The 18062-nt window shown below is 40.7% G+C and overlaps 1 protein-coding gene across 1 annotated transcript in view; it reads left to right on the forward strand.

Moving 5' to 3' along the window:
• The window catches only part of ifngr1 (interferon gamma receptor 1), a 21756-nt gene continuing 3694 nt past the window's right edge, over positions 1-18062 (forward strand). The window contains exons 1-6 of the mRNA XM_079813418.1: positions 1-376; positions 11054-11195; positions 11347-11519; positions 11614-11759; positions 14202-14361; positions 17136-17278. Of these exons, the coding sequence (XP_079669544.1) occupies positions 313-376; positions 11054-11195; positions 11347-11519; positions 11614-11759; positions 14202-14361; positions 17136-17278 (828 nt within the window). The 5' untranslated portion in view covers positions 1-312. The remainder of the gene's footprint in view (positions 377-11053; positions 11196-11346; positions 11520-11613; positions 11760-14201; positions 14362-17135; positions 17279-18062) is intronic.

The raw sequence follows: 18062 nt of genomic DNA on the forward strand, positions 1-18062 counted from the left end.
ATTACTGTAATGAACTCGAGTGAGTTTGGCTCAAGCCTTAACATGTGACAAGTGAGTAAGTGAGTGAGTTACCTGTAGCTACCTGTAAACACTTTTGTCTTGCCCTAGGGAGTGAACGAAACACACGCGTCATTTCCCTGAAGAGCGCCGCTTCGCTGGAACCGCACGGGCTGGCCACTCTCTCATCGCTGTGGAATCATACGGATCTGACCGAAAATGGGCTGTAATCCACTTGAAGAACAATCTTTTTGACAGGATTAACTTTTTCTTTTACTCGAAGTTAATATGTGAATACTGGATTAAAACTCGATAATGCGGATACAGATCTATATCAGTGTCACTGTATTGATCCTAATCCATAAATCCACATCAGAGGGTAGGATTATTTTATTTCATTTAATTTATTAGCATTGTATTAATGTAATATTGTTTGGTATTATTATGTATTAGCTTGAAGTATTATTATTTATTAGTTTGAATAATAAATACTGATTAAATTTATTATTTACTTAAAAATATATATATATATATATATTTAGACCTAAAAATATTATTATTAGTGTTTTTATATACATTTGCATTCTTGAGTTAAAGAAGCAGACCCCATTCAGTGTCACAAAATAAAAAATGTGACCTAATGACTAAAGTTATGTTGGTACTTGGTAGAAATGTATATTTGACTTTAGATTACTTTATTTTAAAATCGATCTAATCTGGTTTACACTGAGTAGAGTGTGGCGCTTACAATGCAAAGGTCAAGGGGTTCGATTCCCAAGCAATGCAAGACTGATAGAAATATATGTTAATGCAGTGCAAGTTGCTTTGGATAAAAGTGTGTGTCAAATGTATTCAACATATTCTAATCACTTGCATCAAGACATTACATGCTTTTTACGTTGATTTTCTTGCAGTGTTCAATGACATCATGCACGTATTCAGGATTGAATATGAATCAGTCATTAGAAAACCCCATATAGAAATCCGGTTTTCTAAAGGTCTTTGCTCTCAGAGCCGGTTTTACAGTGATAAGAATTATAAGAGCATGGTTTTATGCGCTGGCGAGGTCCAAAGGGCTGCGGGCGCTATTTTCTTTTTATTGCACTCACACTTGAGATCAATCCCAGACGCAGGTGTATAAAAACTCGATTTTACTTTTTGATTGTCCTTTTCAACACATTCTGTTGACTATAAGTAGCATTGCATGTCTGCTACCTCTCATTAGTGTTAGTAGAGTATTAGTAGACAGTTAGGGTTAGAGTTAGAATAAGTTGACATGTACATGCAAAGTTACTTCTACACTCTACAAAAACACTGGGTCAAAAACTACCCAAACACTGGGTTGTTACGTCTGACCCAGGATCTAGATTACACAAAAACTACCCAAACACTGGGTTGTTACGTTTGACCCAGGAGCTGAGTGACACAAAAACTACCCAAACACTGGGTTGTTACTTCTGACCCAGGATCTGAGTAACACAAAAACTACCCCAACACTGGGTTGTTACGTTTGACCCAGGATCTGGATTACACAAAAACTACCCAAACACTGGGTTGTTACGTTTGACCCAGGAGCTGAGTGACACAAAAACTACCCAAACACTGGGTTGTTACGTCTGACCCAGGATCTAGATTACACAAAAACTACCCAAACACTGGGTTGTTACGTTTGACCCAGGAGCTGAGTGACACAAAAACTACCCAAACACTGGGTTGTTACTTCTGACCCAGGATCTGAGTAACACAAAAACTACCCCAACACTGGGTTGTTACGTCTGACCCAGTATCTGGGTAACACAAAAACTACCCAAACACTGGGTTGTTACATCTGACCCAGGATCTGGATTACACAAAAACTACCCAAACACTGGGTTGTTACGTTTGACCCAGGAGCTGAGTGACACAAAAACTACCCAAACACTGGGTTGTTAATTCTGACCCAGGATCTGAGTAACACAAAAACTGTCCCAACACTGGGTTGTTACGCCTGACCCAGGATCTGAGTAACACAAAAACTACCCAAACACTGGGTTGTTACATCTGACCCAGGATCTGGGTAACACAAAAACTACCCAAACACTGGGTTGTTATGTCTGACCCAGGAGCTGAGTAACACATAAACTACCCAAACATTGGGTTGTTACGTCTGACCCAGGATCTGAGTAACACAAAAACTACCCAAACACTGGGTTGTTACATCTGACCCAGGATCTGGGTAACACAAAAACTACCCAAACACTGGGTTGTTATGTCTGACCCAGGAGCTGAGTAACACAAAAACTACCCAAACACTGGGTTGTTATGTCTGACCCAGGAGCTGGGTAACACAAAAACTACCCAAACACTGGGTTGTTACGTCTGACCCAGGAGCTGAGTAACACATAAACTACCCAAACATTGGGTTGTTATGTCTGACCTTGGATCTGAGTAACACATAAACTACCCAAACACTGGGTTGTTTCATCTGACCCAGGATCTGGGTAACACAAAAACTACCCAAACACTGGGTTGTTACATCTGACCCAGGATCTGGATTACACAAAAACTACCCAAACACTGGGTTGTTACGTTTGACCCAGGAGCTGAGTGACACAAAAACTACCCAAACACTGGGTTGTTACATCTGACCCAGGATCTGGATTACACAAAAACTACCCAAACACTGGGTTGTTACGTTTGACCCAGGATCTGAGTGACACAAAAACTACCCAAACACTGGGTTGTTAATTCTGACCCAGGATCTGAGTAACACAAAAACTACCCAAACACTGGGTTGTTACTTCTGACCCAGGATCTGAGTAACACAAAAACTACCCAAACACTGGGTTGTTACGTCTGACCCAGGATCTGGGTAACACAAAAACTACCCAATAGTGTTACTCAGCTCCTGGGTCAGACTTAACAACCCAGTGTGGTTGTTTCATCTGACCCAGGAGCTGAGTAACACATAAACTACCCAAACATTGGGTTGTTATGTCTGACCTTGGATCTGAGTAACACATAAACTACCCAAACACTGGGTTGTTTCATCTGACCCAGGATCTGAGTAACACAAAAACTACCCAAACAATGGGTTGTTACGTTTGACCGAGGATCTGAGTAACACATAAACTACCCAAACACTGGGTTGTTTCATCTGACCCAGGATCTGAGGAACACAAAAACTACCCAAACAATGGGTTGTTACGTCTGACCCAGTATCTGAGTAACACAAAAACTACCCAAACACTGGGTTGTTTCATCTGACCCAGGATCTGAGTAACTCAAAAACTACCCAAACACTGGGTTGTTTCATCTGACCCAGGGTCTGGGTAACAGTAAAACTACCCAAACACTGGGTTGTTAATTCTGACCCAGGATTTGAGTAACACAAAAACTACCCAAACACTGGGTTGTTACATCTGACCCAGGATATGGATTACACAAAAACTACCCAAACACTGGGTTGTTACGTTTGACCCAGGATCTGGGTAACGCAAAAACTACCCAAACACTGGGTTGTTACGTTTGACCCAGGATCTGGGTAACACAAAAACTACCCAAACACTGGGTTGTTACGTTTGACCCAGGATCTGAGTAACACAAAAACTACCCAAACACTGGGTTGTTACATCTGACCCAGGGTCTGAGTAACACAAAAACTACCCAAACACTGGGTTGTTACGTTTGACCCAGGAGCTGAGTGACACAAAAACTACCCAAACACTGGGTTGTTACATCTGACCCAGGATCTGGATTACACAAAAACTACCCAAACACTGGGTTGTTACGTTTGACCCAGGAGCTGAGTGACACAAAAACTACCCAAACACTGGGTTGTTAATTCTGACCCAGGATCTGAGTAACACAAAAACTACCCCAACACTGGGTTGTTACTTCTGACCCAGGATCTGAGTAACACAAAAACTACCCAAACACTGGGTTGTTACGTCTGACCCAGGATCTGGGTAACACAAAAACTACCCAATAGTGTTACTCAGCTCCTGGGTCAGACTTAACAACCCAGTGTGGTTGTTTCATCTGACCCAGGAGCTGAGTAACACATAAACTACCAAAACATTGGGTTGTTATGTCTGACCTTGGATCTGAGTAACACATAAACTACCCAAACACTGGGTTGTTTCATCTGACCCAGGATCTGAGTAACACAAAAACTACCCAAACAATGGGTTGTTACGTCTGACCCAGGATCTGGGTAACACAAAAACTACCCAAACACTGGGTTGTTACATCTGACCCAGGATCTGGATTACACAAAAACTACCCAAACACTGGGTTGTTACGTTTGACCCAGGATCTGAGTGACACAAAAACTACCCAAACACTGGGTTGTTAATTCTGACCCAGGATCTGAGTAACACAAAAACTACCCCAACACTGGGTTGTTACTTCTGACCCAGGATCTGAGTAACACAAAAACTACCCAAACACTGGGTTGTTACGTCTGACCCAGGATCTGGGTAACACAAAAACTACCCAATAGTGTTACTCAGCTCCTGGGTCAGACTTAACAACCCAGTGTGGTTGTTTCATCTGACCCAGGAGCTGAGTAACACATAAACTACCCAAACATTGGGTTGTTATGTCTGACCTTGGATCTGAGTAACACATAAACTACCCAAACACTGGGTTGTTTCATCTGACCCAGGATCTGAGTAACACAAAAACTACCCAAACACTGGGTTGTTTCATCTGACCCAGGATCTGAGGAACACAAAAACTACCCAAACAATGGGTTGTTACGTCTGACCCAGTATCTGAGTAACACAAAAACTACCCAAACACTGGGTTGTTTCATCTGACCCAGGATCTGAGTAACACAAAAACTACCCAAACACTGGGTTGTTTCATCTGACCCAGGAGCTGAGTAATACAAAAACTACCCAAACACTGGATTGTTACATCTGACCCAGGGTCTGGGTAACACAAAAACTACCCAAACACTGGGTTGTTAATTCTGACCCAGGATTTGAGTAACACAAAAACTACCCAAACACTGGGTTGTTACATCTGACCCAGGATATGGATTACACAAAAACTACCCAAACACTGGGTTGTTACGTTTGACCCAGGATCTGGGTAACGCAAAAACTACCCAAACACTGGGTTGTTACGTTTGACCCAGGATCTGAGTAACACAAAAACTACCCAAACACTGGGTTGTTACATCTGACCCAGGGTCTGAGTAACACAAAAACTACCCAAACACTGGGTTGTTACGTCTGACCCAGGATCTGGGTAACACAAAAACTACCCAAACACTGGGTTGTTACATCTGACCCAGGATCTGGATTACACAAAAACTACCCAAACACTGGGTTGTTACGTTTGACCCAGGAGCTGAGTGACACAAAAACTACCCAAACACTGGGTTGTTACGTTTGACCCAGGATCTGAGTAACACAAAAACTACCCAAACACTGGGTTGTTTCATCTGACCCAGGAGCTGAGTAATACAAAAACTACCCAAACACTGGATTGTTACATCTGACCCAGGGTCTGGGTAACACAAAAACTACCCAAACACTGGGTTGTTAATTCTGACCCAGGATTTGAGTAACACAAAAACTACCCAAACACTGGGTTGTTACATCTGACCCAGGATATGGATTACACAAAAACTACCCAAACACTGGGTTGTTACGTTTGACCCAGGATCTGGGTAACGCAAAAACTACCCAAACACTGGGTTGTTACGTTTGACCCAGGATCTGAGTAACACAAAAACTACCCAAACACTGGGTTGTTACATCTGACCCAGGATCTGGATTACACAAAAACTACCCAAACACTGGGTTGTTACGTTTGACCCAGGAGCTGAGTGACACAAAAACTACCCAAACACTGGGTTGTTACGTTTGACCCAGGATCTGAGTAACACAAAAACTACCCAATAGTTTTACTCAGCTCCTGGGTCAGACTTAACAACCCAGTGTGGTTGTTTCATCTGACCCAGGAGCTGAGTAACACATAAACTACCCAAACACTGGGTTGTTTCATCTGACCCAGTATCTGAGTAACACAAAAACTACCCAAACACTGGGTTGTTTCATCTGACCCAGGATCTGAGTAACACAAAAACTACCCAAACACTGGGTTGTTTCATCTGACCCAGTATCTGAGTAACACAAAAACTACCCAAACACTGGGTTGTTACGCCTGACCCAGGATCTGAGTAACACAAAAACTACCCAATAGTTTTACTCAGCTCCTGGGTCAGACTTAACAACCCAGTGTGGTTGTTTCATCTGACCCAGGAGCTGAGTAACACATAAACTACCCAAACACTGGGTTGTTTCATCTGACCCAGTATCTGAGTAACACAAAAACTACCCAAACACTGGGTTGTTTCATCTGACCCAAGATCTGAGTAACACATAAACTACCCAAACACTGGGTTGTTACATCTGACCCAGGAGCTGAGTAACACAAAAACTACCCAACACTGGGTTGTTACATCTGACCCAGTATCTGAGTAACACAAAAACTACCCAAACACTGGGTTGTTTCATCTGACCCAGTATCTGAGTAACACAAAAACTACCCAAACACTGGGTTGTTTCATCTGACCCAGTATCTGAGTAACACAAAAACTACCCAAACACTGGGTTGTTAATTCTGACCCAGGATTTGAGTAACACAAAAACTACCCAAACACTGGGTTGTTTCATCTGACCCAAGATCTGAGTAACACATAAACTACCCAAACACTGGGTTGTTACGTTTGACCCAGGAGCTGAGTGACACAAAAACTACCCAAACACTGGGTTGTTACGTTTGACCCAGGATCTGAGTAACACAAAAACTACCCAAACACTGGGTTGTTTCATCTGACCCAGGAGCTGAGTAATACAAAAACTACCCAAACACTGGATTGTTACATCTGACCCAGGGTCTGGGTAACACAAAAACTACCCAAACACTGGGTTGTTAATTCTGACCCAGGATTTGAGTAACACAAAAACTACCCAAACACTGGGTTGTTACATCTGACCCAGGATATGGATTACACAAAAACTACCCAAACACTGGGTTGTTACGTTTGACCCAGGATCTGGGTAACGCAAAAACTACCCAAACACTGGGTTGTTACGTTTGACCCAGGATCTGAGTAACACAAAAACTACCCAAACACTGGGTTGTTACATCTGACCCAGGATCTGGATTACACAAAAACTACCCAAACACTGGGTTGTTACGTTTGACCCAGGAGCTGAGTGACACAAAAACTACCCAAACACTGGGTTGTTACGTTTGACCCAGGATCTGAGTAACACAAAAACTACCCAATAGTTTTACTCAGCTCCTGGGTCAGACTTAACAACCCAGTGTGGTTGTTTCATCTGACCCAGGAGCTGAGTAACACATAAACTACCCAAACACTGGGTTGTTTCATCTGACCCAGTATCTGAGTAACACAAAAACTACCCAAACACTGGGTTGTTTCATCTGACCCAGGATCTGAGTAACACAAAAACTACCCAAACACTGGGTTGTTTCATCTGACCCAGTATCTGAGTAACACAAAAACTACCCAAACACTGGGTTGTTACGCCTGACCCAGGATCTGAGTAACACAAAAACTACCCAATAGTTTTACTCAGCTCCTGGGTCAGACTTAACAACCCAGTGTGGTTGTTTCATCTGACCCAGGAGCTGAGTAACACATAAACTACCCAAACACTGGGTTGTTTCATCTGACCCAGTATCTGAGTAACACAAAAACTACCCAAACACTGGGTTGTTTCATCTGACCCAAGATCTGAGTAACACATAAACTACCCAAACACTGGGTTGTTACATCTGACCCAGGAGCTGAGTAACACAAAAACTACCCAACACTGGGTTGTTACATCTGACCCAGTATCTGAGTAACACAAAAACTACCCAAACACTGGGTTGTTTCATCTGACCCAGTATCTGAGTAACACAAAAACTACCCAAACACTGGGTTGTTTCATCTGACCCAGTATCTGAGTAACACAAAAACTACCCAAACACTGGGTTGTTACGCCTGACCCAGGAGCTGAGTAACACAAAAACTGAACAAATAACCCCAAAAAGCTCAACCCAGGATTTGGGTAGAAAAAAGAACCCCACATTTTTTAGAGTGTAGTCAGCAGCAGAATGTCTGTTGGAGGGCCAGCACATTAAAGAGTTAGCAGAGAGTAAGCACACAGTCTACTCATAGTCTAATAAGAGTTCGCTGACATCTAGTTGCAAAGTTATAGTCAACAGAATGTCCATCAAAATAAAGTGTTACCCAAAACTCGCCCGACAGGTCTCTTTACCGTCAGTCCTGTCATTTGAACATGTCACCCATTCCTGTTATGCAGGATTTGAGAGCCCTTCACTATTGAGACATTTGGCCAGAAATACAATCAGGGCAGAAATACTGTACTCTACACATTAACTAAATCCATACAGCAGGTCAAAGTTCAATGACTCTGATTAGAAGCCTGAGGAGATAAATGGCTGTGATGGCCTCCATTTAGATTGAGTAAATGATTTTACTACACCAAAAGATCTGATTTCAGTCACAACTCAATTTCAACCCCATCCAAAGAGCAACAGCTTGTCCCGGAAGTCAAACCCTTGTGTGATGTTGTAATGTGAGATATTTTGGGTGGGAGCTTGAAGAGCTCTCAGAAGTTCAGGCAGGTTTAAGGAAGTTGAAGTCTATCTTATGAAACGTGTATTAGGACAGACTGTGACTGTTCTATTCTGTGATTTCTCAGAAAGTAATTTCAGCATTGAGAGGTATGTGTGTGTGTGTGTGTGTGTTCCCGTCACATTTCTTCTCAGTGATGATGTTACGGCTAGTCATGGTTTTCGGTCAACAGTCAGAACTGGGAAAACGAGTTCGAGGGCTTTAATACACCCAAAAAAAAACCCACCACAAAAATAGCTCACGCGAGAGTATAAATATGTCACATTAGAACGAGCAGATGATCATATGCGTGACAGGTTAAACACCGTCTGTTAGCATACGGCAAGTGTGAGTGTGAGTGTGTGTGTGTTAGGCTGGTATAGCCAGCGGGAAGGGAAAAACGGTTGGCGTTGGAAAGACCCGCGCAGAGAGCGAGCGCTGGCTGGGAAGAGTCACATGGGGACAGAGCCTGTAGAGACTTGTTCATAACACCAGCAATCATTCATCAGTCATCTCACCACTGGAAGTCATCGTTTGTTGCCGTGTTTTCATAAACCATAATTTGTTTTATAACAATTACGTACATTTCCCTATAATTCTCACACACACACACACACACACACACACACACACACACACACACACACACACACACACACACACACACACACACACACACACACACACACACACACACACACACACACACACACACACACACACACACACACACACACACACACACACACACACACACTACCCCTAAACCTACCCATCACACACACACACACACACACACACACACACACACACACACACACACACACACACACACACACACACAACCCCTAAACCTACCCATCACACACACACACACACACACACACACACACACTACCCCTAAACCTACCCATCACACACACACACACACACACACACACACACACACACACACACACACACACACAACCCCTAAACCTACCCATCACACACTCACACACACACACACACTGCCCCTAAACCTACCCATCACACACTCACACACACACACACACACACACACACACACACACACACACACACACACACACACACACACACACACACACACACACACACACACACACACACACTACCCCTAAACCTACCCATCACACACACACACACACACACACACACTAAACCTACTCATCACACACACACACACACACACACACACACTACCCCTACCCATCACACACACACACACACACACACACACACACACACACACTACCCCTAAACCTACCCATCACACACACACACTACCCCTAAACCTACTCATCACACACACAAACACACACACACACACACACACTACCCCTACCCATCACACACACACACACACACACACACACACTACCCCTAAACCTACCCATCACACACACACACACACACACACACACACACACACACACACACACACACACACACACACACACACACACACACACACACACACACACACACACACTACCTCTAAACTTACTCATCACACACACACACTACCCCTACCCATCACACACACACACACACACACACACACACACACACACTACCCCTAAACCTACCTATAACACACACACACACACACACACGCACTACCCCTACCCATCACACACACACACACACACTACCCCTACACTTACCCATCACACACACACACACACACACACACACACACACACACACACACACACACACACACACACACACACACACACACACTACCCCTACACCTACCCATCACACACACACACACACACACACACACACACACACACACACACACACACACACACACACACACACACACACACACACACACACACACACACACTACCTTTACCCCTATACCCATGACACACACACTACCCCTAAACTTGACTGACACACACACACACACACACATTTAGTATGTTTTTAAGCCATTTTTATTATGAGTTTACGTTGTAATACCAGTGTAATACCCATGTCATTATACAAATTGTGTCCTCATAATAAATCACATAAACAAGCACACACACACACACACACACATATATATAGTAACAAAATTATTAGATAAAACACTACCATTCAAAAGAGATTGTCATTTTGCTCACTTTAATAAACAATTGACAAAATAATTGAATATTTAAATATCACTTTTGCATTACAGTAATGCGAATGAGAATTGTATTTCTTTACTGTAGGCCACTGACAATTAAATGTTGTTGCCTTGAGAATAATGTTACAACGCGAAACAATCTTATGTCATCACCGACTTTTTACTCTGAATGTGATTTCTGAGCGTTGTTTAGCGTAATAATAAACGTAACCTGAAAATCAGGTGGTCAGACTCTAATATGATGAACTCTCTTCTAGCCCTGAGTCCCCTGTCTCCTCCTGCAAACGTGTCCATACATTGTGACAGCTATGGAGTTGAGGTACGATGGGAATATCCCGATCTCAGTCAGGACGTACGCTTCTTTGTGGAGGTGAAAGCGTCAGTCAATCATGATAACAGGTAAATGATCTGAATAAAACAGCTTTACTCTTTCACAGCCTTTTATAGTCTTTAAATGTTCATTAGCTTGATTAAATGAGTCCTGAATCATTGTAAAAGGCTGTTCATTTGTGTTTTTTTGTTGCCTTACTGTTGTTTATTTGTGTTCCAGGATACTACAGAATAGCACACAAAAGCGAAGTTTGAACATATCCAATATGCTGTTCTTTTCGGGGAACAATTACTACTTTGTAATTGTGAAGGCCACGCGGGGAAACCAGTCTGTGCTTAGCAAATCCGCTATTTTCAGCTTCAATAAAGATGTCACCAGTGCCAAAATCAAGTGTATGTTTAGCCTGTATTATTGGATGAACTCTGAAATATCATCTATGGTAGCAAACACATGCAGTGTGATCTAACAGTACTGTTGTGCGTTCAGGTCACCTGGATTTTCCTGAGGTTGAACTTTCAGCCAAAGACGGCAAACTTCACGTCCAGTTCATCAACCCTTTGGATCTGTACAGAAACACGCCGGCTCTGAGGAACCTCAGTGACAATCTGGAATACACTGTTGAAGCAGAAAAGGTACCATTCACTTTCCTGTCCGCTTATAGGAATGGTTCGCACTGAAACTTCAGCAGCTTGTGTGTGATTTGGTGTGATGAGTAGCCCATGTGATTTATAACGCTATATTCTAGCTGCAGTCTCCTGAAGTCACATGATAGCCTTTTGTGCGGAAACAACTGAAAAATTAAAGGGGGGGTGAAACACTCAGTTTCAGTCAATCTCATGTCAATCTTGAGTGCCTATAAAGTAGTATTGCATCCTGCATATCTCCGAAAAGTCTTTAGTTTTATTATATTTATAAAAGAAAGATACGCTGTACCGAGTCTTTTCAGTAAAAACTGAGGGGCTGGAGGCGTATCGTGTGGGCGGAGCTAAAGAGTCACGAGCGCACACAGCTCGGTGACATCCTTAAACGTGAGGAAAAAAAGGTTATCCTAAATAAACCATGACTATTAATCAGATTTAGCCATACATATATGATCCAAAATCTGATCTAGAGGCTGAAATTGAACAGGAGAAGCAACGACTACAGCAGGACGTCTCTATAATGGTATGTACTGTAACTGTAACTTATATACTTGCTTAGCGGCTTGTCATGCGCGAGTTTTACATTTGTGTGCGTTTACTCATGGTTTATGAGGATATAATTTGGTTTATGGACTATTATATGTGATTGTGATTTAATGTTAGCAGTAGCAAGCGGAACGGTTTTGCATGTCAGACTAGTGCGTGTTTACATAGAAAAACAATGGAATAGTAGCGCGTTTGAATGAATGAGTTGATAGCTAACAACACAAAGACATTTGAAGCAGTTTTACTCACCGCTTGCTCCCAAAACACGAGTCACGACTGTGAACCTTAATCGCTGGGACCGCTCCATCTTTCAGAATTAGACGAGCTACAAATCCGGCGTTGAACTGGGCCTTGTTTATAAAACAATCATCAACGAAATGCAGGGAACAAACAAAACACTTGCACAACTCCGTTGCTGCTCCGGAAAAACAAACTCCATCCACTGTCCCATTAACTCTGGGTTCTCTCGGAAGCTGTGCAGGGTTGTCTTGCCCTGACAACCAAAAACACACTTCTTTGGTGACATTGTTGATGTCGTGAAGTCCTGTGACTGCAGCGCAGCCGAGCAAAGCACTTTGATGGGCGTACAGCTTTCGCTCTCTCGCTCTGGTCTACGGGTGCGCGCGCGCCCTTCCGGGAGAAGTGCCCTTAGGACCCGTATAAGGAAATTACACCCCATTTGACGTGACACAGACCCATACTCGAAAAAAACTTTCCGAAACTTGTGAGAAACCGGAAGGAGTATTTTTGGCACAGAAATACTCCATCAAACGTCCAACTTAATTTTTGAAACTTTGTCCATGTTAAGCATGGAATCCGAGTCTTTAACAGTGTAAAAAGCTCAGTATGCATGAAACAACATTTCACCCTCCCTTTAAGAAATTATTTATCCTAAAATTAAATCCTTCATTAAAATATTAACGTGCACTACCATTTAAATGTTTGTGGTCGGTACGATTTTTTAATGTCTCTTCTGCTCATTAAGGCTGCATTTATTTGATCAAAAATCCCAACATGTCCTCCAACCAATACGCCTATATAGGTCGTTTGTCACTTCCCTGAAATACGACCCATAGGAGCGTTTACTAAAGGTGTGCCCCTATCGACAACAGGACACTTTCATTTTAATGCTTTGTTTCCTTTTATTTGCGTCATATTTCAGGTTTTGCGTAGCTCAATTGATAGAGCATTGCAAAATACAACATCGTGGGTTCATGCAATCGTGGGTTCGATCCCAGGGAACGCGTGTGCTCATAAAGAGTATATGCACTATAAATCACTGGGTAGGTTTAGGGGTGGGGTGGTTGTAGTTTGTTAATAAAAAAAGATTTTTTGCTAAATGGAAATATGACAAATGGTGATTAAAAAGTCCACACATTGCATTTAAATGAACACGCATTTTGATTGGTAACGACAGTCATACGTCATTTCATGACGACAGACAGCTAGAGGACGCATGACTTTAAAACGTAAATAAAGGTCGTAATAAGGTGCTTGAAAAACGAACTATAGAGTCGTGGGGTTTTTTTTTTGGAGGACAGTCAGAAAATACTGTAAAATTATGAAATATTATTAAAATTTAAGAGAACTGTTTTCTATGTGAATGCATGTTAAAATGTAATTTATTCCTGTGATCAAAGCTGTATTTTCAGCATCATTACTCCAGTCTTCAGGTCACATGATCCTTCAGAAATCATTCTGATTTGATGATTTACTGCTCAGTTTTTATTGAGACCGTGATACATTTTTTCAGGATTCTTTGATGAGTAGATTCTAAATGTTTTATATATTTATTTGAAAAAACAGACATTGAATGGTAGTGTATATCTGAATGAAATACAGTGCATAAATCATTTCATTTTTGTGAACTGTTTTTTTAAAACACAGGTTCGGAAATCTGCAACCTGTGAAATGGAGACTAAAACATGCGAGACGTCCATTGAGTTTTCCGAGCACAAAGGGATTTACTGTGTCAATCTGACTGGAAATATCGGACGGAGAGAACTCAATCCTAGAAGGAGCTGTTTCATGGGAGACATCAGAATCTGTAAGTGCAAATGCAACCAAACAAACTTCCACTCATTTCTACAGCAGATGATAGAGGAAAGGCAGCATGCATTTAAACAGAGCTTTTATTTACATATATTTCATTAGTTAATATCCATGAGGACTTTACTATTATTTTTTTTATTTTTAATCCATTCTCATTTTTATGAACTGATTTTGATTCTTAAATACCAAGAATAATCAATTATTAAAAATCAGTTTAGTCTGTTTTCAGGTGATGCGTGTACAAAACATTATAAGCATTTTGATATGAAAAGTAACAAATTTCCGCTTTCAAATGCTGTCAATTTTATTACGAAATTCAAACAATAAATACAGTTTTGGCGCTCTTAAATGTGCTTTACTTCTAGTTATAGCATGAAATAAACATGAACAAACATCAGAAGGTATGTTGAAAGATACAGAACAACTTACTGAAAAGTATAACATCTCATGTAATCGCTTAGTCTAGGTTTCAACAGCATCAATACCATCAATAAATCACCGTCAAATACGTCAATAAATCAGCTTGTAAACAATAAGTCACGTAATGCCACATTTACCTCAGAAAAGCTTGATAGACAGCTAGAAAAATAAACTCTAGAAGGGAGTATTTTGCTTTAAGTGTATGCACTATATTACACATTCATTATATTTTTACTAATGCTGTCAATCGTTTAAAAAATTAACTGGATTAATCACACATTTTTTCTTGCACTCAAACACTTAATATATTTTATAATGTAATAATTTCACAGTTAATCTCCAGATTAATGTAGAAACAACATTAAGACAGTATATTTTAACTTCTTAACCCGCACCGGTTCGTGGACGGGGGGGTTGACGGAAGTGGGGGGGTGTGTACTTTTATCTACTTTTGTTTTATACAAAATATTCAATCAACTATCACAAACTATGCATCATTTGAAAGCTAAAACACTCAAGATTCATGTTCTGAACTTGTTTTTGCAATAAATACACCAGAGAGGAAAGGGTTAAATGAAACACTAAAGGACCGGCCATGTAAACATTAGAAAAATATCAGCGTTACTCATCTTTCATCTCCTGTCGTTCAGATCAGATCGGACGAATCCAATAAACACCCGCATACATCTCTGTGTAAGAGTCCACTCTTCAAAATGCATCCCACTTTTTAATCCAAAACAACGAAAAAATAGGGAAAAAACTAAAAATCCTCCGTTGTTTGCAAGAGAGTTTTGAGTTAGCGTGATCAATCATGTCCATTTTCAATGAAATATCGATTCTATTCCGTGTCTGGCAAACTCCCCCTGCTAGAATGGCTTCTCCCACGTATTTTAAACCCTCCCCCGTCTCTCTCCTTCAATCAGAGACTCTTCTGGGATGCATCATATAGAGGAAGTGCCTTACAGGCTTGGTGAGCTGTCAATCATTGCGCCCATGGTTTTCGTTGGATAAAGGCACTCGGTGCCCAGCCAATGCCTTTTCAACAAAGGTTTGATTGATGGACTTAGTAACCAATCAAAAGGCATTATCTTGCGCAGTTTGCGTAAGTAGGCTTTGGTGAATACTGTTTGCGCGCTGGCTGCACGTTCTCCATGGCGCAACTGCAGTGGAGCGCGCAGTCTCTCACTGACACTTATTATCAGCTAAATGAGTTTTTTACACTTTGTAATCTCTGTAAATAGTTGCTTTAGTTTTTCAGTAACTATTTATCCATTATAATTAGTAGTATATTGCAGTTTATTGCAGATTTATTTGAATGAAAAACTACTCTTTACAATAGCAAATGTTCTGAAATAAATGGCCTTTTTGAAATGACGCCTAGACTTTTCTTGACATAAAAGCTCACAGAAGCTACATTACTGAGAGAATCATCCTCATATTTGAATCATGACATGATTAGACATTCAGTTTTATATTTAAGTTATTTTCAGGCTCTTAACATTAAATTATAATATTTTTTTCCCTAATTGAAAACAAAAAACAAAAAACGTGAGTCACTTACATGTATATTTACATGTATATTACTCTGTTCCCATATTACTTTGAGTTATTATGACTCTTGGGTAGCAATATTTCAAGTGTCTAGTTTAAAATAAGACCAGGTTTATGAATATAGACCATAGGGTTTAAGAGCTGCAGACATTTTCATTTGGGTATATCGTTTTCAAAAAATTCCACAAAAATGGGGCGCTTGTTAAGAGGTTAAATACTTGTTTAATGGCATGTTTTTATGAGTGAAGGCCAGTATCACTTATTGCAATTATTTCTTTCCCAATTTTAAAGATTAATTATAGCCATTCAACACTGTAGTCTAATTGAAATCTATACATATTTGAACATTTACTAGGCTTCAAAAAATATAGCAACTTTTAATTTAAGTGAAACAATCCTTACATAAACCCATAATGTCGAATTTACCAATGGCCTTTCATGTCTAACAGGTTGGAAATATACAGAAATTGAATAGATTTATCAGTCTGCACTGCATAAATTATTAATTAAATATAGATTCATCCTTATTAAAGCTACAACAGCGCTTTAGTCAAGAGCAGTGAGTCATTTTCTCTAATAAATCCGTCACAAAATCAAGTTATCATCAACTGATTAAATGTTTATATTTAAAATAAATAAAAAAGTTGGAATACAAACATAATGAGACAAATCAGACACTGTACAAGCTCACACATGAGCATGACACCCAAACCCAGCAAAACCAAAGGATATTAAAAGACAGACCTAACAATAACTACATGCACAGCTGAGGATGATGTTTTTCTTTCTTCCACCCAGATCCATCGTTCACCGTGTACCTGTATCCAGTGCTGGGGGTCGTCTTAACGTTGCTTTTCCTAACCGGAATCATTATGCTGCTAGTGATGAAATACAACTCGGAAATTAAGAAGAAAGCCATCTCTGTGCGCCCCAGGTTTTTGGTAAGTTGCTGTTTTTGTCTCAATATTTATGTGTAAATTGTTCAGTGAAACATTCTCACGTAATTACCGGATTGCATTGAAAGCACCAAATTGTGTAAGAATAGTTGCACAAACAATTTACTATAAACAAGCAACCAATCAGCATCAGCATTGTTATTGTTAACTAAAACTACCGTATTTTTCGGAATATAAGACAATCCCTCGTCAAAATATCCTTAAGGATTCCAGTAAGAAACCTGTACAGGACTTTCTATCATATTTTGGAACCGTTCTTATAGGATATATTTATGTCTTGTCGATTCTTATCTGATTCCTATTGGATTCTGTGGGAATAGTCTCATAAGACAATACATAATGTTACAGTATCCTGTAGGATCATTTCTACAGGATTTTAATGGGATTGGGTCTCTGCTCTCTCTCTATCTCTCACTCACACACACACGTTACTCTAAAAAATATATAAGGGATAGTTCACCCTGAAATGAAAATAAAGTCATCTTTTACTCACCCTGCTGATGTCCTATGCCCTCCTATCTTTGTTTACATTTTGAAAAACGTCCTGCACGCGCTCCTTCCTATAATGTCAGTGAAAGGTGACCAGCTAAAACTTTACAAAAAGGATACAAAAGTATCACGCAATGATACAGGGAGACGTGCGCCATATATGGAAAGTGTTCAGGAGACATATAATAAGGTTTTGAGAGAAAGAAACTGTATTATTCAGTCAAAATAGTGAGCGCGTTACTCTGTGCGCGCTCCTGTGAGTGTGTGCGCAAACGCAATG

The sequence above is a fragment of the Gobio gobio genome (genome assembly GCF_949357685.1).
Source record: "Gobio gobio genome assembly, chromosome: 3".
NCBI lineage: Eukaryota > Metazoa > Chordata > Actinopteri > Cypriniformes > Gobionidae > Gobio > Gobio gobio.